General features: G+C 46.0%; 1 protein-coding gene across 1 annotated transcript in view; it reads left to right on the top strand.

Annotated features, from left to right (window-relative positions):
• LOC122935149 (vomeronasal type-2 receptor 26-like) overlaps positions 1-21,478 on the top strand; it is a 77,482-nt gene extending 56,004 nt beyond the window's left edge. The window contains exons 6-7 of the mRNA XM_044290913.1: positions 15,697-15,819; positions 20,559-21,478. Of these exons, the coding sequence (XP_044146848.1) occupies positions 15,697-15,819; positions 20,559-21,478 (1,043 nt within the window). The remainder of the gene's footprint in view (positions 1-15,696; positions 15,820-20,558) is intronic.
• The last annotated feature ends 308 nt before the right edge of the window (positions 21,479-21,786 follow it).

The raw sequence follows: 21,786 nt of genomic DNA, 5'->3' as shown, positions 1-21,786 counted from the left end.
TACTTTAAATCTATCCCTAAAAGGGTATATAAGATTCAAGGTGCAGATAGAGTTATTCTCAATAACTTCACACACACGCTACTGTGCAATTCCAAGTCTAATTCTGTCTGTAAACGTATACCTGTCACCCAGCGCCTAAATACTAGGCCTCAAATTTATATTCATATAAATCTGTCGTTACTGCTGTGGCTGGTCAAGTTATTTAGTGTCCGTCAAAGCACAGTTTTTGTTCTGGGTTGAAATACAATTCCCAATTTAGCAATTCTCTAAATTAGTGGTTTCTGCTGTATCAGGCATACTTTAAATCTATCCCTAAAAGGGTATATTAGATTCACGGTGCACATAGGGTCATTCTCAATAACTTCTCACACACGCTACTGTGCAATTCCAAGTCTAATTCTGTCCGTAAATGTATACCTGTCACCCAGCGCCTAAATAATAGGCCTCAAATTTATATTCAGCTAAATCTGTCGTTACTGCTGTGCCTTTATTAGTGTAACACGTTACCTAAATAGATAGCCAGACAGTGTTAGGTGTCTGTAAAAAAAGGCCTGAATTTGAATTCAATACATTGGGCCAAATAATTTTTTTGTTATTGTGGTGAACGGTAACAATGAGGAAAACATCTAGTAAGGGACGCGGACGCGGACATGGTCGTGGTGGTGTTAGTGGACCCTCTGGTGCTGGGAGAGGATGTGGCCGTTCTGCCACAGCCACACGTCCTAGTGTACCAACTACCTCAGGTCCCAGTAGCCGCCATAATTTACAGCAATATTTGGTTGGGCCCAATGCTGTTCTAAGGATGGTAAGGCCTGAGCAGGTACAGGCATTAGTCAATTGGGTGGCCGACAGACTGAACCGGAGGTCAGGGAGGAAGACTGGGTGGAAGACGATGCAGGGGACGATGAGTTCCTAGACCCCACATGGAATGAAGGTCGTGCCACTGACTTTCACAGTTCGGAGGAAGAGGCAGTGGTGAGACCGAGCCAACAGCGTAGCAACAGAGAGAGCAGTGGGCAAAAGCAAAACACCCGCCGCAAAGAGACTCCGCCTGCTACTGACCGCCGCCAACTGGGACCGAGCGCCCCAAAGGCAGCTTCAAGGAGTTCCCTGGCATGGCACTTCTTCAAACAATGTGCTGACGACAAGACCCGAGTGGTTTGCACGCTGTGCCATCAGAGCCTGAAGCGAGGCATTAACGTTCTGAACCTGAGCACAACCTGCATGACCAGGCACCTGCATGCAAAGCATTAACTGCAGTGGAGTAAACACCTTAAAACCAAGGAAGTCACTCAGGCTCCCCCTGCTACCTCTTCTGCTGCTGCAGCCTCGGCCTCTTCTGCTGCTGCCGCCGCCTCAGCCTCTTCCTCCGCACACTGGGTAAATGTAGTGGCGGCTGGGCCCCAGGCGGAGAGCTGTTTGGCGCACGTCCTTCCGCCGCCAAGGATCGCAGGGCAACATTCTTTGCCTCCTGTTGCCACCTCCTCCTACTCAGCTTCCTCCTCCTCTTCTTCCACCTGCTCATCCAGTCAGCCACACACCTTCGCCACCAACTTCAGCACAGCCCGGGGTAAACGTCAGCAGGCCATTCTGAAACTCATATGTTTGGGGGACAGGCCCCACACCGCACAGGAGTTCTGGCGGGGTATAGAACAACAGACCGACGAGTTGTTGCTGCCGGTGAGCCTCAAGCCCGACCTGGTGGTGTGCGATAATGGGCGAAATCTCGTTGCAGCTCTGGGAATAGCCGGTTTGACGCACATCCCTTGCCTGGCGCATGTGCTGAATTTGGTGGTGCAGAAGTTCATTCACAACTACCCCAACATGTCAGAGCTGCTGCATAAAGTGCGGTCCGTCTGTTCGCGCTTCCGGCGTTCACATCCTGCCGCTGCTTTCCTGTCTGCGCTACAGCGTAACTTTGGCCTTCCCGCTCACCGCCTCATATGCGACGTGTCCACCAGGTGGAACTCCACCTTTCACATGCTGGACAGACTGTGCGAGCAGCAGCAGGCCATAGTGGAGTTTCAGCTGCAGCACGGACGGGTCAGTCACACTGCGGAACAGCACCACTTCACCACCAATGACTGGGCCTCCATGCGAGACCTGTGTGCCCTGTTGCGCTGTTTCGAGTACTCCACCAACATGGCCAGTGGCGATGACGCCGTTATCAGCGTTACAATACCACTTCTATGTCTCCTTGAGAAAACACTTAGGGCGATGATGGAAGAGGAGGTGGCCCAGGAGGAGGAGGAGGAGGAGGAGTAAGAGGGGTCATTTTTAGCACTTTCAGGCCAGTCTCTTCGAAGTGACTCAGAGGGAGGTTTTTTGCAACAGCAGAGGCCAGGTACAAATGTGGCCAGCCAGGGCCCACTACTGGAGGACGAGGAGGACGAGGAGGAGGTGGAGGAGGATGAGGATGAAGCATGGTCACAGCGGGGTGGCACCCAACGTAGCTCGGGCCCATCACTGGTGCGTGGCTGGGGGGAAACGCAGGACGATGACGATACGCCTCCCACAGAGGACAGCTTGTCCTTACCTCTGAGCAGCCTGGCACACATAAACGACTACATGCTGCAGTGCCTGCGCAACGACAGCAGAGTTGCCCACAGTTTAACGTGTGCGGACTACTGGGTTGCCACCCTGCTGGATCCACGGTACAAAGACATTGTGCCCACCATACTTCCTGCACTGGAGCGTGATAGGAAGATGCGCGAGTACAAGCGCACGTTGGTAGACGCGCTACTGAGAGCATTCCCAAATGTCACAGGGGAACAAGTGGAAGCCCAAGGCCAAGGCAGAGGAGGAGCAAGAGGTCGCCAAGGCAGCTGTGTCACGGCCAGCTCCTCTGAGGGCAGGGTTAGCATGGCAGAGATGTGGAAAACTTTTGTCAACACGCCACAGCTAACTGCACCACCACCTGATACGCAACGTGTTAGCAGGAGGCAACATTTCACTAACATGGTGGAACAGTACGTGTGCACACCCCTCCACGTACTGACTGATGGTTCGGCCCCATTCAACTTCTGGGTCTCTAAATTGTCCACGTGGCCAGAGCTAGCCTTTTATGCCTTGGAGGTGCTGGCCTGCCCGGCGGCCAGCGTTTTGTCTGAACGTGTATTCAGCACGGCAGGGGGTGTCATTACAGACAAACGCAGCCGCCTGTCTACAGCCAATGTGGACAAGCTGACGTTCATAAAAATGAACCAGGCATGGATCCCACAGGACCTGTCCATCCCTTGTGCAGATTAGACATTAACTACCTCCCCTTAACCATATATTATTGTACTCCAGGGCACTTCCTCATTCAATCCTATTTTTATTTTCATTTTACCATTATATTGCGGGGCTACCCAAAGTTGAATGAACCTCTCCTCTGTCTGGGTGCCGGGGCCTAAATATATGACAAACGACTGTTCCAGTGTTGGGTGACGTGAAGCATGATTCTCTGCTATGACATGAAGACTGATTCTCTGCTGACATGAAGCCAGATTCTCTGTTACGGGACCTCTCTCCTCTGCCTGGGTGCTGGGCCTAAATATCTGACAATGGACTGTTCCAGTGTTGGGTGACATGAAGCATGATTCTCTGCTGACATGAAGCCAGATTCTCTGTTATGGGACCTCTCTCCTCTGCCTGGATGCCAGGGCCTAAATATCTGACAATGGACTGTTCCAGTGTTGGGTGACGTGAAGCATGATTCTCTGCTATGACATGAAGACTGATTCTCTGCTGACATGAAGCCTGAATCTCTGTTATGGGACCTCTCTCCTCTGCCTGGGTGCCGGGGCCTAAATATATGACAATGGACTGTACCAGTGGTGGGTGGGTGACGTGAAGCCAGATTCTCTGCTATGGGACCTCTCTCCAATTGATATTGGTTAATTTTTATTTATTCTATTTTTATTTTTATTCATTTACCTATCCACATTTGTTTGCAGGGGATTTACCTACATGTTGCTGCCTTTTGCAGCCCTCTAGCCCTTTCCTGGGCTGTTTTACAGCCTTTTTAGTGCCGAAAAGTTCGGGTCCCCATTGACTTCAATGGGGTTCGGGTTCGGGACAGGTGTTCGCTCAACTCTACTTTTAATGTAAGTCAAAACGGATCCGTTTGCATTATCATGGTAATGCAAACGGATCCGTTCTGAGCGGATACAATCGTTTGCATTATAGGTGCGGATCTGTCCGTGCAGATACCAGACGGATCCGCACCTAACGCAGGTGTGAAAGTAGCCTTAGTTGTAAGCTGCTAAAGGTTTAAGTTACCTTGACAGCTAAAACTGAGCCAACAGGGTAAGGACTGCTGACCGCCCCTCCCCTGCCTGAGCTCACACACTGCTCCCCTTTTCATATCTTCTGCTTCTACAGGTTAGACTGCTGATGGCTACACTGACATAATAGGAGAATTGGAGACATTTGAAAATGGATGAGGAACTAAGATGGGAGTCCCCGACCCTTCCCTCCTTTCAATGGTTGATCATTGGCTGAGGACAGAATACGCTAGCATGCTGGAGGCACTAATCACTCCCTCCACATGGCCTTGAGCATGCCCCATAGTATTACCGATCGCATCATTGTTTGCATGTTTATTTCCCAAGTGGTGTCTTGTCCGTGGGTTGACATGACGCCCAGCACATCATTATGGGGGGGGGGGGGGGGGGGGACCACTACTTGCTACTAGTTTACCCTATCAGTGTGGTGATGTGGGGAATAGGACACATCATCACTGGGGGGAGATTTAAACTAGATGGAGTGGCAATGCATCCATGTTTGTCACACCCAACTTCAATTAGTTTTGCTGCTACAGACAGAAACCAGCAGCACACCTGGTCGGAAGTCTCCTGAAACACATGGGGACTTTCATTATTCTAATCCTGGGAACCTGACTAATCCCTTGACAGCAGGACTGGTACCACCTGGGTCAGGGCTGGACATAGGGCTCCCATAATAGTGAGGAAATGTCCACAGGGGTGGCCCTTGTTGGGCAAGGTGCTCTGCTTAGCTGGACAAAATAGTTGAGAGGAGGGATAGCCTCATCCTGCTGTTACCTAGAGAAAAGAGACCTGCACTGTGACCCCTTCCTATTCACTATTGTACTCCCACACACTGTCTTGTATCTACAGAAGTGGTAAGACTGCTCCATTATTATTTATTTAGCACCACTGGGTTAATAATCACGATTTGGATAAAGCATTATGGAAGCAACTGGTATGGCCTACCGTACGGTCAAAATATAGGGGGAGATTTATCAAACTGCTGTAAAGTTGAACTGGCTTAGTTGCCCACAGCAACCAATCAGATTCCACCTCTTATTTTCCAAAGGAGCTGTGAAAAATGAAAGGTGAAATCTGATTGGTTGGTGTGTGCAACTAAGCCAGTTCTACTTTACAGCAAATTAATAAATCTGCCCCATAGTTTTTCTAAGATGTACTAAAAGTTACGTTTTATTATAATCACTAGGGGTGAGTGAAACACGCTTCAGATCCAAAGTCACTTCGTTCTCCAACTTCGTTTTAATGCTGTATGGGCTTTGCCGAGTAAAAATTTGTCAGACGAAACTTCGGTGAAGAACTTCGGCTTTCGATTCTACAACTTTAAAAACATTTAAAACAGCAATCCAAAGCTGACTTCGGTCCCAAGGTACTAGTCTGTACTGAAGGCGCCTTCGGGTCCGAGGTACTAGTCTGTACTGGAGCCGGCTTCGGTCCCAAGGTACTAGTCTGTACTGAAGGCGCCTTCGGGTCCGAGGTACTAGTCTGTACTGGAGCCAGCTTCGGTACCGAGGTACTGGTCTGTACTGGAGCCGACTTCGGTACCGAGGTACTAGTCTGTACTGAAGCCGGCTTCGGTACCGAGGTACTAGCCTGTACTAATGATGGCTTCGGTACCTGAGGTACTAGCCTGTACTGAAGCCGGCTTAGGTACCGAGGTACTAGTCTGTACTGAAGCCGGCTTAGGTACCGAGGTACTAGTCTGTACTGAAGCCGGCTTCGGTACCGAGGTACTAGTCTGTACTGAAGCCGGCTTCAGTACCGAGGTACTTTCCTGTACTGAAGCCGGCTTCGGTCCTGAGGTACTAGCCTGTACTGAAGCCGGCTTCGGATTGCTGTTTAAAAAACGTAACAAAGTTTGCCTCCAAGAAGCCCATACATTTTATGGTGTACAGATACAGATCTCTGTACAGCATTTAAACTAAATTAGGGAACAAATCGACTTCGGTTCATTGATTTGAAGCATGATTCGCTCAACTCTAATAATCACCCAACTGTGGGATCGCAGTTCTTCTCGTTATATTAGGTGTACTTTTGGGTGTCATTTGCATATTCAACCAGGATCTTAATTGACCATGTATTGTCTAAATATTGTTTAGCAAACATTGGGGCACAGGCAGAGAATGGTGGAAAATAGGAAAACAAGTATCACGTCCATGTTAAATTGTTCACCACTCCAGCTGTTCCATCCCGGTCTTCCCTGTGGCGATTTAGCAGCGCTGATGTCATGTCTACAACACCTGACTGCTGCAACCAATCACTGGCCTTCAACAGTGTACCCGTAAGCTAGTGATTGGCTACAGAAGTCATATGTAATTGAGGTGAGGTCATCACTTCAGCCCTACACATAAAGATCAGCCAGGAGGAACAGAATGGTGGTTCATACAAAGGCCGGTCTTGATTTGACACATTTATTTATTCAATGAGTGACTATGTAAATGAAGGCTGGCTACACATGGCCATGATACAACATGTACTAATAAAACTACTGTTGATTTAAGTTAAAGCGGTTGGCCATTTTCTAAAATAACTTCAATAAAACTGTAACGTAGTAGACACTGTCAGAGGAAACCCCAAGCATGTCTTATCTCAGATTTCTGTTTCAACGTCCCTCTCTATTCCATGGATGGACCTGTAAACTGCAGCCACTGGTGGCCACTGTGTTCCTGGAGATCAAAATGGTGATGGTCACAAGATTTACCCGTGTGGCTCCTGCCATTAATGTATTCTCTTCTGCTCTTATGCTGAACGTTATTTAACTCTTGCACAGATAGATGCAGTGGAATCTGCTGGACCTGTTTATATACTGAATGCTTTCAGGGCAAGCACAGAAGAGGAGATGCTTTCAGGGCAGCAGTCATTTAGATAGATTATGTGACTGGTGCCAATTGACCACAAGCATTAAGATTTGCAGTTCCCACAGTGTGGTTCAGAGCCGTACATCTTCAATTGGATGGCCAATCCATGATATGTGTGATGTCTGCCAGAGGCAATATACCCTCCCCACAAGCAACAAAGTCCATAGCCATAAACAAGTGTTACCTTTGCTATCACACACAGTACCTTGTGATCCTAAACAGTCTACATATGGCTGTCCTCTATCCCTCAGGGGTTCTCATAGCACACCTGCTTTGCTATAGCAGCCATAGGAATGTTTCTTTTTTTATTTTTCCTTGGTGCCAGATTCTGTCAGGCTCACAAACTGTAGCTTCACCCTCAGCTTGAGCCAGACTGATCTGAATAACGGTCTCCATGCCAGATAGTAACTTTTTGCTGCTTATAGAAAAGCATTTGGGATTACACAGTGCATAGTAACACCTATGTCTTTAGGTGTTACAAAGACATAGTAACAAAGACATAGTAACACCTATGTCTTTAGGTGTTACTTTACTTTCTTCACCACCCCTTTACTGGTATAATATTGTGACCATTTTTTAACTTTTTTTAAAGTTACAAATGATACATCTGTCTTACATTTTCCAAACTGGTGTGAGTGGAGTTACAAATTAAATGTCTCTAAACTTTGCTGCAATATGACAAACCCCTATTTTGTCACTATTTGAAGCCTGAAGCCTGGAGTGCCCGGCTTAGGAATTCCCCCATAGCTGCCAGTCAGAGCTCCGTGCGTCCTTGCAGCCTCCTCATTTTGCTTTGGTGTATAAGGGACCACTCTCTGATGAATTATTCCTTCTTGTCTTTAGTCTATTTGGTGTTCTGTGACTTCACCTCTGCTCTCATTTTGTAGTAGGAGAAGTTTCCTCTGAAACCTGTCACTTGTCTGTGATACATGGTCTTAGATTATCCAGAACTGCCCTTTTATTTTTCATTAGGGAAACGACTGTGTATCTTGAACCATTAGTAAATGTCAGTGCTTTGTCAGGTTCCACTATTACACCAATATTCAAATGGCTCCAACAGAGTCAACACTGTGTATATTAGAATAAATCCACCACACTAAAAATTCATCCTAAACAATGTTACAAAGTCACTAGCAGTAGCATACATATACAAAAGAATAGAACCACAATGGAGGTGTAACACTCCAAAAATGAAATTCCATCAATGATCCAGGCGCAGACCAATACTACACCCCATACATAATCTAATTCCCAACAGATTAAATAGATCAGGCATGCTCAACCTGCGGCCCTCCAGCTGTTGCAAAACTACAACTCCCATCATTCCCTGACAGCCTACAGCTATAATCCTACAGAAGGGCATCGCGGGAGTTGTAGTTTTACAAAAGATGGAGGGCCGCAGGTTGAGCATCCCTGAAATAGATGAATAAATATTCAAAAGTGCCTAGTGCAAAACATATAGTACACAATCCATGAGGCAATAACACTAACTGATATGCTCAAACCTCCTGAAAGGGGTTCTCCGGGAATTAAGAAAATGAAAATACGTAACTATTACTTTATTATAAATTTATTCCCAAATATCTTTCATTAGTTATAATTAGAGATGAGCAATTTTTTTTTTACATTTGATTTGCCAATTTCTTTTGGAAAAATTCAGTATGACATGTATATGACAGGCGTCGCACTTAGAATCACTGCACACATCACTTATTTGGGCAGTCACAGGGCAAAAACTGACCAAATAATTCAAGTATGAACTCAGCCTTACAGGTCGATGTTAGCATAAAGAAGAAGCACACTCCTCTTACACCGTCGTCAGCTGATTTCGCATAGATGTCTACAGAACCTGTTCTATTAAACACTTATACAAGTAGAGCCCCCGACAGAGTGGAGAGGGTGTCAGCAGTAAGTGTGTGTTGAAGTCACTGATTATTTTGCCCTTCCTCTGATCCGTCAGAACAGTAACCGAATTCACCGAATTCCATTATCCTTTCAATGTAGAAATTCTTTATGTGAAACAGTTTTTTTGGGGGGAAAATTGATGGATGACTGTAGACTAGAGTTGAGCGACCACCTGGATGTTCAGGTTCGAAAAGTTCGGCCGAACTTCCCGAAAATGTTCGGGTTCGGGATCCGAACCCGACCCGAACTTTATCCCGAACCCCATTGAAGTCAATGGGGACCCGAACTTTTCGGCACTAAAGTGGCTGTAAAACAGCCCAGGAAAGGGCTAGAGGGCTGCAAAAGGCAGCAAAATGTAGTTAAATCCCCTGTAAACAAATGTGAATAGGGAAATTAATAAAAATAAAAATAAAATAAATAAAAATTAACCAATATCAATTGGAGAGAGGTCCCATAGCAGAGGCTATGTCAGCAGAGAATCAGGCTTCATGTCATAGCAGAGAATCAGGCTTCATGTCATAGCAGAGAATCAGGCTTCACGTCACCCAACACTGGAACAGTCCATTGTCAGATATTTAGGCCCCGGCACCCAGACAGAGGAGAGAGGTCCCATAACAGAGATTCAGGCTTCATGTCAGCAGAGAATCAGTCTTCATGTCATAGCAGAGAATCATGCTTCACGTCACCCAACACTGGAACAGTCCATTGTCATATATTTAGGCCCTGGCACCCAGACAGAGGAGAGAGATAACAGAGATTCAGGCTTCATGTCAGCAGAGAATCAGTCTTCATGTCATAGCAGAGAATCAGGCTTAGCGTCACCCAACACTGGAACAGTCCATTGTCAGATATTTAGGCCCAGCACCCAGGCAGAGGAGAGAGGTCCCATAACAGAGATTCAGGCTTCATGTCAGCAGAGAATCAGTCTTCATGTCATAGCAGAGAATCAGGCTTCACGTCACCCAACACTGGAACAGTCCATTGTCAGATATTTAGGCCCCGGCACCCAGGCAGAGGAGAGAGGTCCCATAACAGAGAATCTGGCTCCATGTCAGCAGAGAATCAGTCTTCATGTCATAGCAGAGTATCATGCTTCACGTCACCCAACACTGGAACAGTCCATTGTCATATATTTAGGCCCCGGCACCCAGACAGAGGAGAGAGGTCCCGTAACAGAGATTCAGGTTTCATGTCAGCAGAGAATCAGTCTTCATGTCATAGCAGAGAATCAGGCTTCACGTCACCCAACACTGGAACAGTCCATTGTCATATATTTAGGCCCCGGCACCCAGGCAGAGGAGAGAGGTCCCATAACAGAGATTCAGGCTTCATGTCAGCAGAGAATAAGTCTTCATGTCATAGCAGAGACTCTGGCTTCACGTCACCCAACACTGGAACAGTCCATTGTCATATATTTAGGCCCCGGCACCCAGACAGAGGATAGAGGTCCCATAACAGAGATTCAGGCTTCATGTCAGCAGAGAATCAGTCTTCATGTCATAGCAGAGAATCAGGCTTCAGGTCAACCAACACTGGAACAGTCCACTGTCAGATATTTAGGCCCCGGCACCCAGGCAGAGGAGAGACGTCCCATAACAGAGATTCAGGCTTCATGTCAGCAGAGAATCAGTCTTCATGTCATAGCAGAGAATCAGGCTTCACGTCACCCAACACTGGAACAGTCCATTGTCATATATTTAGGCCCCGACACCCAGACAGAGGAGAGAGGTCCCATAACAGAGATTCAGGCTTCATGTCAGCAGAGAATCAGTCTTCATGTCATAGCAGAGAATCAGGCTTCAGGTCACCCAACACTGGAACAGTCCATTGTCAGATATTTAGGCCCCGGCACCCAGGCAGAGGAGAGAGGTCCCATAACAGAGATTCAGGCTTCACGTTAGCAGAGAATCAGTCTTCATGTCATAGCAGAGAATCATGCTTCACGTCACCCAACACTGGAACAGTCCTACGTTTCCTCTGGCATGGTCGCCCTTGGCAATTCACTTGCCTCCCTTTCGGGCTCAGCTCAACCCCATGGTGTTTCACCAAACTCTTAAAACCGGTGTTGGCCCACCTGAGGTCCAGGGGCATTCGTTGCATCATCTACTTGGACGACCTCCTCCTGTTATGCTCCGACGAACGCAGACTACGCCAACATACTCACCTGGCAGTATCCCTACTGGAATCTCTGGGCTTCGTGGTGAACTAATGGGAGCTGACCCCTACCCAGACGATACAATTACTCGGCTTTCAGATCGACTCGACGACGTGCACTCTGAGGCTACCAACCTCAAAGATCGCAACCATTCGCAAGGAGATTCGCAGAGTTCTCCGACTCGATTCCATCCCTCTACGCAACCTGACCAGGAAGGTGGGACTCCTCTCAGCTTCCATTCAAGCCATATTTCCGGGTCCTCTCCACTACAGGGCCATGCAACGACTCAAGGCAAAATACCTTCGCCACAGACCTACCTACGATCAACCCGTCCCAGTGACGACAGAAGTTTGCGAAGAGCTGTCATGGTGGCTGGACAGCATGCAAGCCTGGAACGGCAAGGCCATATTCGGAGACACTCCAGATTTCGTTTTAGAATCAGACGCCAGCTTGTGGGGATGGGGTGCCACCAACGGAACCATCTCCACGGGAGGAGCATGGACGACGCAGGAGCTCTCCATGCACATCAATTGCCTCGAACTCCTAGCAGGATCCTTCACGATTCGCAGCCTGGCTCGGGAGAGCTCCAATTGTTGCATCCTCCTTCGCATGGACAACATCTCCGCAGTCCAATACATCAACCGCCTAGGAGGCGCTCGCTCACGCCTACTGTCGGATATCACGAGGGACATCTTCGACTACTGCCTCCCTCGCAACATCACGTTACAAGCGGAATACTTGCCGGGAGAAATCAACCTCGCAGCCGACTGGTTCTCTCGCCACTGGAGAGACGTCAGCGACTGGAAGCTGAACACGAGAATCTTCAGGGCCCTGGCAGCCCGGAGGGGTCCCTTTCACCTGGATCTGTTCGCCTCTCGCAACAATCACCAGACCCCGGAGTTCTTCAGCTGGCTTCTGGACCCGGAGAGCAAGGCGACAGACGCATTTCTCCAACAATGGCCGGCGACAGGAGCCTACGCTTTTCCCCCATTCTCCATGATTGCGAGAACACTACACCAGATGCGGACACAGCAAATCAAACTGGTTCTCATAACGCCCTTGTGGCAGAGTCAACCATGGTTCCCGGACCTCCTGGCCTCCTCCTACATGGATCCTCTCCTCCTTCCATCCTTCCAGGACCTGCTCACGGATCCCAAAGGATGTCTCCACCCGCTCATCCTGGAAGATCGACTACCCCTGGTGGCTTGGTCTCTTTCCGGGGTTCCTGGCGAGTCAGTGGACTATCGCAGACTGCTAGGGACCTCTTATGGGACTCATGGGCCCCGGGAACTAGACACTGCTACCTTTCAGCTTGGGCCTCCTGGTCTACTTGGTGCATGGAACGGGACTCCGATCCATTTACGGCACCTGTTCCCATGATTCTCAATTTTCTTTCCTCCTTGTTTTCTTCTGGCCGCTCTTATCGCTCTATCAACGTCGTTCGCTCTGCGATGTCGGCAGCCCATACTCCCGTCGGGGACCTCCTGGTCGGCAAAGATCCTTTGGTCTGTCGCCTACTCCGCTGCATACGGCTCTGCCGCCCCCCAGCCCCCAAATACCATCACCTATGGGACGTGGGACTGGTTCTCAATTTTTTCAGGGATTGGCCTCCGAATGACCGCCTCTCCCTTCGCCAACTATCCACTAAGTGCGCTTTTCTCCTTTGTCTTGTGTCTTTCCGACGGGTGTCGGACGTTCGGGCCTTCGATGTCGATGCCTTTGAGGTGACCCCTGAAGGAGTCACTTTCCATATCTCTCGTCGCACTAAATCAGGTTCGACGTCGGTCTCTTATCCTTTTTTTCCAGATGACCCGCAGCTCTGTGTTGTGTCCACCCTTCGCAGTTATGTTTCGGTTACCTCCTCACTCCGTTCCTCTACATCGGGTCAACTCCTAGTTTCCTACGTGCGCCCTTACGCCCCAGTCTCTGTCACCACGCTGGCCCATTGGATCCACTGGATCCTTTCCCTCACAGGTATATAGACCCCGCTTTCGGCGCCACTCCGTTCGCGGAGCGGCGGCTTCAGCAACCCTAATGGCAGGGGCGTCCCTTTCGGATATTCTCCGAACGGCGGACTGGTCTAGGGAATCTACTTTCCGTACCTTTTATTTTCGCACTCCCCCTTCTGCTGGGACATCTCTTCTTCAGCGTTAAAATTGCAAAATAGGAAGCCTCCTGTCATGTTTTAAAATTGAAGATTATGCTAGCTTTAGTGTACTAATAATCTTAATTTTAATAAAGACAGGAGGCGAGTATTTTCCCTCCCTTCTATTCCCTACCCTGACTCTTTGGGGGAGTGAATCTCAAGCTGTCGGATATGGGGCTCGATTTTAATAATCTCTCTGTTTTGGGGCATATTCAGAATTTCTCACCCTAAGTATTGCCACCCTGACGGGCAGTTCTTAGTTGTATTACATACTTACACCTACCATATATTTAGCCACTAGATAATTTGCACGCTATTTGTAATGATTTAATTTTACACTATTCCGTTAAAGCCCATAAGCGTGAATAGATACGATTCTATACCTAACCTATTTTATACTCTCCTTTCAGTGTAACCCTCTTCAGATCCTCCACTGGTCGCTGGTTTGTTAATCTTACGACCCCATAGGATGAGATGAGAGCTTCGTTCGGTCTTACCTCCAACCTCGTTTACCAGAAGTCTCCTCAAGTTCTGCTCGCCAGAAACCGCTATTACAGTTTTCGTTGAATTTCTGGATGTTCGAGGTCAACCTGGACTTTGATGTCGCTTTTAGAAAGAGGAAGTGTACAGGCAGCATGACCCTTATATACTATGCGGCGCAGTGATCTACCTGTTACTCTTTACATTTTTCTTTACTGCTGTGGAGTTAGTAAAGAGAGTTAATGCAAAATACTCGCCTCCTGTCTTTATTAAAATTAAGATTATTAGTACACTAAAGCTAGCATAATCTTCAATTCTTGACCATTCCTCTTTACAGAACTGTTTCAGTTCAGCAATATTCTTGGGATGTCTGGTGTGAATCGCTTTCTTGAGGTCATGCCACAGCATCTCAATCGAGTTGAGGTCAGGACTCTGACTGGGCCACTCCAGAAGGTGTATTTTCTTCTGTTTAAGCCATTCTGTTGTTGATTTACTTCTATGCTTTAGGTCGTTGTCCTTTTGCAACACCCATCTTCTGTTGAGCTTCAGCTGGTGGACAGATGGCCTTAAGTTCTCCCGCAAAATGTCTTGATAAACTTGGGAATTCATTTTTCCTTCGATGATAGCAATCCGTCCAGGCCCTGACGCAGCAAAGCAGCCCCAAACCATGATGCCCCCACCACCATACTTCACAGTTGGGATGAGGTTTTGATGTTGGTGTGCTGTGCCTCTTTTTCTCTACACATAGTGATGTGTGTTTCTTCCAATCAACTCAACTTTCGTTTTATCTGTCCACAGAATATTTTGCCTGTACTGCTGTGGAACATCCAGGTGCTCTTGTGCAAACTGTAAACGTGCAGCAATGTTTTTTTTTTTGGACAGCAGTGGCTTCCTCTGTGGTATCCTCCCATGAAATCCATTCTTGTTTAGTGTTTTACGTATTGTAGATTCGCTAACAGGGATGTTAGCATATGCCAGAGACTTTTGCCAGTATTTAGCTGACTCTCCAGGATTCTTCTTCACCTCATTGAGCAGTCTGCGCTGTGCTCTTGCAGTCATCTATACAAGACGGCCACTCCTCGGGAGAGCAGCTCCAGTGTTGAACTTTCTCCATTTATAGACAATTTGTCTTACTGTGGACTGATGAACAGAAAGGCTTTTGGAGATACTTTTATAACCCTTTCCAGCTTTATGCAAATCAACAATTCTTAATCGTAGGTCTTCTGAGAGCTCTTTTGTGTGAGACATCATTCACATCAGGCAATGCTTCTTGTGAAAAGCAAACCCAGAACTGGTGTGTTTTTTTTATAGGGCAGGGAAGCAGTAACCAACACCTCCAATCTCATCTCATTGATTGGACTCCAGTTGGCTGACACCTCTCTCCAATCAGCTCTTGCAGATGTCATTAGTCTAGGGGTTCACATACTTTTCAACCTGCACTGCTAATATATACATGGTGTGTTCAATAACAACATGGTAACATTTAATTCTTTGTGTGTTATTAGTTTAAGCAGACTGTGATTGTCTATTGTTGTGACTTAGATGAAGATCAGACCACATTTTATGGCCAATTTGTGCAGAAATCCATATCATTCCAAAGGGTTCACATACTTTTTCTTGCACTGTATCTCCAAGCAGTACATCACCCAGCAGTGATGTGCCACTTTGGGACATATCACTGTTGAGACCAGTCATTGTCTGGGGCCAGAAGTGCAGTGCAGACAGCTTGGATACCATAATTGAGTAGCAGGGACTGGATGAGTATGGATTCCTCTACAGGTCCCAATATCTGGAGTTTATATATTAAAAAAGGGAGATCACCTTAATGTCTCAAAAAGCAAGCATTATATACGTATATGTATATGTGTATATGACTTTTCCAGACACCGCGCTCCATCTGTAGTGAGAGTTGCCTCCATGGATACTGGAAAGTCCTACTGGAAGGAAAACAGAAATGCTGCTACTACTGTGCCCCCTGTGCAGAAGGCGAGATCTCCAACCAGACTGGTGAGTAGGGACAATTTCACATGAAAGTACAAATCTACAAGATGGGCATTAGCACCGATCAGACAACATTCATTTTGAGCTCTATTGCAAAAAAAAGATGTCTTCTGATGTAGCCAACATTATCCTGGCTCCGGGCATGCCAGGGAGGGTCACTGTAACATGATCACTGTAATGTCATTTTGTTGCATTAATGCGTTAAGCCAGTCAAGATAACATTGGCTACATCTGTATGTCGGGTAGATCAGTCATATTTTGGAAGGGGCCGTTTTGCTAGTTTCCATTCCTCCAGGTGTTTAATATGAATATCATATAGAGGAATCCATATTTTTATCATTCTCCATAGAAGGTTTTTTGTAAAAGGGATAAAAGTAGTGAAAATGGAATTGATTGTAAATTATTCATTATAAATTTCACAAAAATTCTTCTGCCAAACAAATCCGTAGTTTAGGCAATTTGCTTTTTAGGAATTCCCAAAACAGTGATTGCCATTTTACTGTTAAAATGCAAGAGAAATAGAGCGGGGAGGATGGGGAAGACAGATCACATGACTGGGAGAAGCCCTGGCTGGCGGGCTTTGCAGACAGCCTATCATGTGGCTGGATAGATATTGTCCCATCAGGCTCTGTGGTATGTCTGAAGCACAGATGCCATTGTGAACTTGCGTCACATGAGTCTGTCTGACTCGGCAGACCCCAATGACAAACTCAAGCAGCCATCTTAGGGTATTGCAGGGATAGTATAGGCACTACTTAGTTTGGTAGATTGAACTAATAGGTAGAAATGTCAGGGTTTTATCAGAAGAGGAGGAGAACATAGGGGCATTGTTCTGTGTGTTTACCTTACAGTGAGGGCATCTAGAGCTGTTCATGTAACGCACTGCAATCACAAAAATCTTGCAGAGCCTCCAAAAAGATATGTTTATTCTGTGCATGAGTAGCTAGCCTTTTTATCTTTATTCATAAAACCTCACCATTCAGTAGTTAGTGTTTTATAGGCATATGCACAGTACCTCCAGCAGCACACGTTTTGCTGGATATTCTGCGCAGTTGCTTTTTTTTTTACAAACTAGTTGCAATTTTGCTCCTGTTCAGCACATTTCAGTGCATCAATATCAGTGTGTTTCTAGAAAGGCCTTCTCCCCACCCACCCAAGGCTTCTTCCCCTGCATCACTGTGGTGTCGGGGGAGGCAGCCTTGGGAAGTTAGGGGAATAGCAGACAGCGGGGAAATGTGGCGGACTTAGGCACTTTCAGCAAAGCCTGCCCAATGGGAACTTGCTTATGGCCATTGCTGGTAGCTATATTAGTGAAATTTACATGACAGACTCAGTTAGTAGGTGGGAACCCAGCCCGCTGTCCCTACCTACTTGCAGTATAATCCCTATATAGCTAGACCGCAACGGTACGACAGTCCCTACTCTATTTAAGTGCAGACAGACAAACAAAATACCAGAGTCGTACATACATGGGTCAGAACCAGACAAGCTATGGAGTACCAAACGAGATACAGAGAGTGGTCAGAAGAGTCAGAGGAATGAGCAATCCAATAAGCACAGAAGCAAGGAACCAGGAACACAGCTAGTGAGTCAGAGACTATCACTGCACTGGTGTATGGCCAGGAACAGGTTTAAATAGAGCACAAGTCCCTGGATCAGAACCTGATAGGTCCATTACTCGGAGCTCCATTAGTCAGAAACACTAGCACACAGTAATAGAGCAGCTGAGCATTCAGCCCATTGCTAATATCCCCCAGCACACGGCAGCTGCAAGAAGAAACAGAGTATTGCATCCTGTTGCTAAGGATGCTGTCGCGTAACCAGGGGGCGTGGCTCCAGCACCTCTGAAACCCGGACTGGTACAGTTTCTTATAGACTCCCTTTAAATTTATCTCCTTATCAAAATGACTGTGCCCTTTCTGTGGACTTCTGGGAGGCAGATTGGGACAGTGGCTGGAAATGGCCCAGTGTGCTATCATTGTACCATATTTGGTCCAGCCTCCAGTATACTGTTATAACGGGTATTCAGTGAGGCAAGTGGCGCCACCACCCAAATGTAATTCTGCTATAAATGTGGCATTAATAGCTGTATATAAAAATTGTCTAGTTTTTTAAAATTTCACGCAGTTCCATGCCTTCACTCAAATGTAATTCTGCTACATGACAATAATACTTCTGGTCGGCTTTCTGTATAAAACTGTCCTCTTCTCAACCAGGTTGCACAGTTGTGTGATTTGTCTGAATTGTTATTGTCCTTTATGGCAGCAGTATTTCTTCTCAGCTCTCTGAAAAATGTGTCGTTTTGAAAATGTTGCCCAGTTCTGCACCTTCACAGAAATGTAATTCTTCTCTATGGAATTGGTACTTTTGGCCATTTGTCTGTAAAAACTGTTTCATTTTCAAAATGTCGCCCAGTTCCGCGTCTTTACTCATATTTAATGATGCTATATGATATTCACACTTGGTTGAACTTGATGGACTTATGTCTTTTTTCAACCATATTAACTATGTAACTTCTAGCCATCTGTACAGTTTTATGTACATTAAAATTGTTTAAAATTGTCTCGTTGTCTACATGACTGTGTGTGCCCTTCCTCCAGCACATACTCTGTTAACATACAGTGGGTGTGGATCCATTTTACCAATGAACCGGTTTGATTAGGAGTAACACTAAGGGCATGATCCTGCTAGTCCTTTGGTATTCACTCTTTAACCCCTGGATCCGGACTTTGCTGAGGAGGAGCCACCAAACCACTACCAATTGAGATAGTTCTAGTGCATTTGGTGGGTGACCAACAGGGTCGGACACACCAGTGAAAAGCACTGAAGGATCAGGTAATATGTGTAGTCAGGAGATGGGCCGAGGTTAGAGCAGGCAGCATACAAGGATATCCGTGAGACAAGGCTGAGATCAGGACAGGTGGCAGTAGGGTAATCCAAGAAACAGGTTTAGGTCAGGGAAGGCAAATAGACGTCAGAGTCGGTAGTCAGGCTGGAGTAAGGTTCAGGGACAGGGTGGGAAAGGATTTGGACATGCGCATGCTGATCTTTCAAGAGGCTGAGAGTAAGCATGCATGTGCACTACAGAGCAGGCCTGGAAGCCTTTAAAGTAGGATTGGCTCACAGAAGACCATGGTGGGTGGAACCAGAGCTGTGGAAGGAAGAGTAGTGGGGCCACTGTGAGTAGTGCAGTGCCTGTGCCTACAGGAAGGAGTGAGGCAGCGGTGGGCAAAGGATATCAGTACAACACTATTTCCTGACCCCATGGACTTCTGGGGAGGAAAATTGAAACAGTGACTAGAGGTAGCCCACTATTGCTATTGCTGAATTGTCTTGTCAATACTTCACTGTGATTTCACGGAGAGGTTTCAGCTCGGCAGGTGCCGTTATTACACTCAAATAAGCAATATTGTCCTGCATCATTGTCCAAAACATTACCTTTATCAAAATGAATCAGACACATGGATGCATGAGGATTTGCACACATTTTACCATGATGACAATGAATAGATCTGCTATTGTTGACAGTAGATATTTATCACCAACCTAATGAAGCAACTGCTGATGAATGTCTATGTATCCTAAGATAAATGTGAGTTAATGGGCCAGTTGTTCTAACACCATAATATGTCAGTATAAAAACTGGCCATGAAATACAAAGAAATTGTAATCAAGGGAATGTTATGGCAGTTGGTGTGGAAACACTGCACCAACCAACCGGTTTGACTTTGGGCTAAATCTAAGGGTGTTATCCAGCCAGTCCGCAGGTATTTACACTTATCCCCAAACAGGGATTTAGACTTCACTGCAGGGAACCACCAGGCCGCTACTTTCTGGAATAATCCCAATGTGGTTGGGAAGCTGACTTTTGGGAGTCAGAGACACTGGTTCAGTGACAGGCCAAGGTCAGAACAGGCAGAAAACATGGAAATCTGAGACCCATAACCAAGGTCACAGCAAGCGGCACTGGATCAATATAAACAATCAAGAAACAGGCAGAGGTAGGCACATCTACCAGGGAAGGTGCCTTAAATATCTACTGGTTGCTAGTCATTGGTTGGTGAAGATTAGGATGTAAAGCAGCAGCAGTGAGCTTGAGCCGCCCGTGTAACAGGGGAATTATCATATAATTAGGTTTAGTAAAAATTATGTAAAGCTATTGAAGATCCGCAGTGCAGTGTCCAGATATCCTCTCCTAATATGCCAACAACCGATTACATACTATCAGAACACTTGTATATTTCATTATAGTCATAAAATAAGTATCACAATTAAAATTTCCTTTTGAGATAAAAAATAAATAAAAAATACATGCAATGAAAGGATATTTAATCCAGCTCAGCACCATGGGAAAGTTCATCTAATTCTATTAAAAACAAAACCTCATGAAGCTTTATAAGGGTAAAGGTTCAAAGAATCTGGGAGCCCCAATGCAAAGAGGCAAAATGAGAAAACCTGGCTACATCCTCAAAGGACACAAAATGTGGGTCATTAAAGGGGTTCTGTAGCTTTTTATTACTGGTCATGTATCCTTTGCAGAGATCATCAACATCTGATCGGTGGGGGTCCGACACCCGGGAATTCTGCCGATCAGCTGTTTGAGAAGGCAGTGGCGCTGGATGTAGCACTGCGGCCTTCTTGCTGTTTCCCGCAGGCCAGTGATGTCATGACTATAATGATAGAACTATAAATTGACATTTCTGCCAAATTTGCAATGGTAAAATATTATCATTTCTTGATTGCAGATATGGGAACATGCTTAGTGTGTCCTAACGATCACTGGTCAAATGGAAGAAGAGATTCCTGCGTTCCAAGACCGATTGAATTCCTGTCTTATGGAGACACACTGGGGTCATCTCTAATTATTATAAATCTTACATTTTGCCTTGTGACTATAGTTGTGTTGGGGATATTTATAAAAAATAAAGATTCTCCGATTGTGAAAGCCAATAACCAGAATCTCAGTTTTATACTTCTCCTCTCACTCATCTTCTCATTTTTATGTCCTCTCTTATTCATTGGACGTCCCTCAGATATATCATGTCTCCTCCGACAAGTGTCTTTTGGAATCATTTTTAGCCTTGCAGTTTCTTCAGTCTTAGCTAAAACAGTGACTGTAGTCTTGGCTTTTCAAGCCATTAAACCAGGCAGGATACTAAGGCAGTGGATGAAGAGACACCTCTCCACATCCTTACTTGTTATAGGCTCATCTGGAGAAGTTTTGATCTGTGTCCTCTGGTTGTTTTATTCTCCACCATTCCCAGATTATAACACTGGAATAGAGGTTGGAAAGATAATCTTACAATGTATTGAGGGATCTGCCATTGCTTTCTACTTATCCATCGGCTACATTGGATTTCTGGCAATGATGAGCTTTATTGTAGCCTTCTTGGCCAGAAGACTTCCAGACACCTTCAATGAGGCTCAGTACATCACCTTCAGCATGCTGGTGTTCTGCAGTGTGTGGATCTCCTCCATCCCGGCCTACCTCAGCACCAAGGGGAAATACATGGTGGCTGTGGAAGTTTTTGCTATCTCATGTTCCAGTGCTGGACTTCTGGGCTGTATCTTCATTCCCAAATGTTATATTATTCTACTGAGACCAGAACTCAACACAAAGTCCAATATAAGGGTCATAAGAAGACATTGTACAGGGGAATTTTGAGTTGTCTTTCAATGTACAGTTGTAGCTGAGCTAAACTTGACTCTGATAACACATGGCACAGTCTTATCTTGGTTTTCTTGTGACAAAAGCCATTGAAATCCATTGAAAAGTTAGTTACCTTTCTCTTCCTATTATTTACTTAATGCGTTAACCATCAAGTTTAGCTCGGCTGCATCTGTATTTATTACTCTTTTATATTTGTATTATTTAGTTATATATCTACTCTCGTATCGGTCTGGATCTTCCTCAATCTGTTTTTAATTAAAGGGGTTATCCGAGTTAAATCAATATATGTTAAGGTGGGTTAA

Source organism: Bufo gargarizans, chromosome 4 (assembly GCF_014858855.1).
Source record: "Bufo gargarizans isolate SCDJY-AF-19 chromosome 4, ASM1485885v1, whole genome shotgun sequence".
Taxonomy (NCBI): domain Eukaryota; kingdom Metazoa; phylum Chordata; class Amphibia; order Anura; family Bufonidae; genus Bufo; species Bufo gargarizans.
The sequence above is the reverse complement of the archived record's forward strand: the minus strand, read 5'-3'. Positions and strand labels throughout refer to the sequence as shown.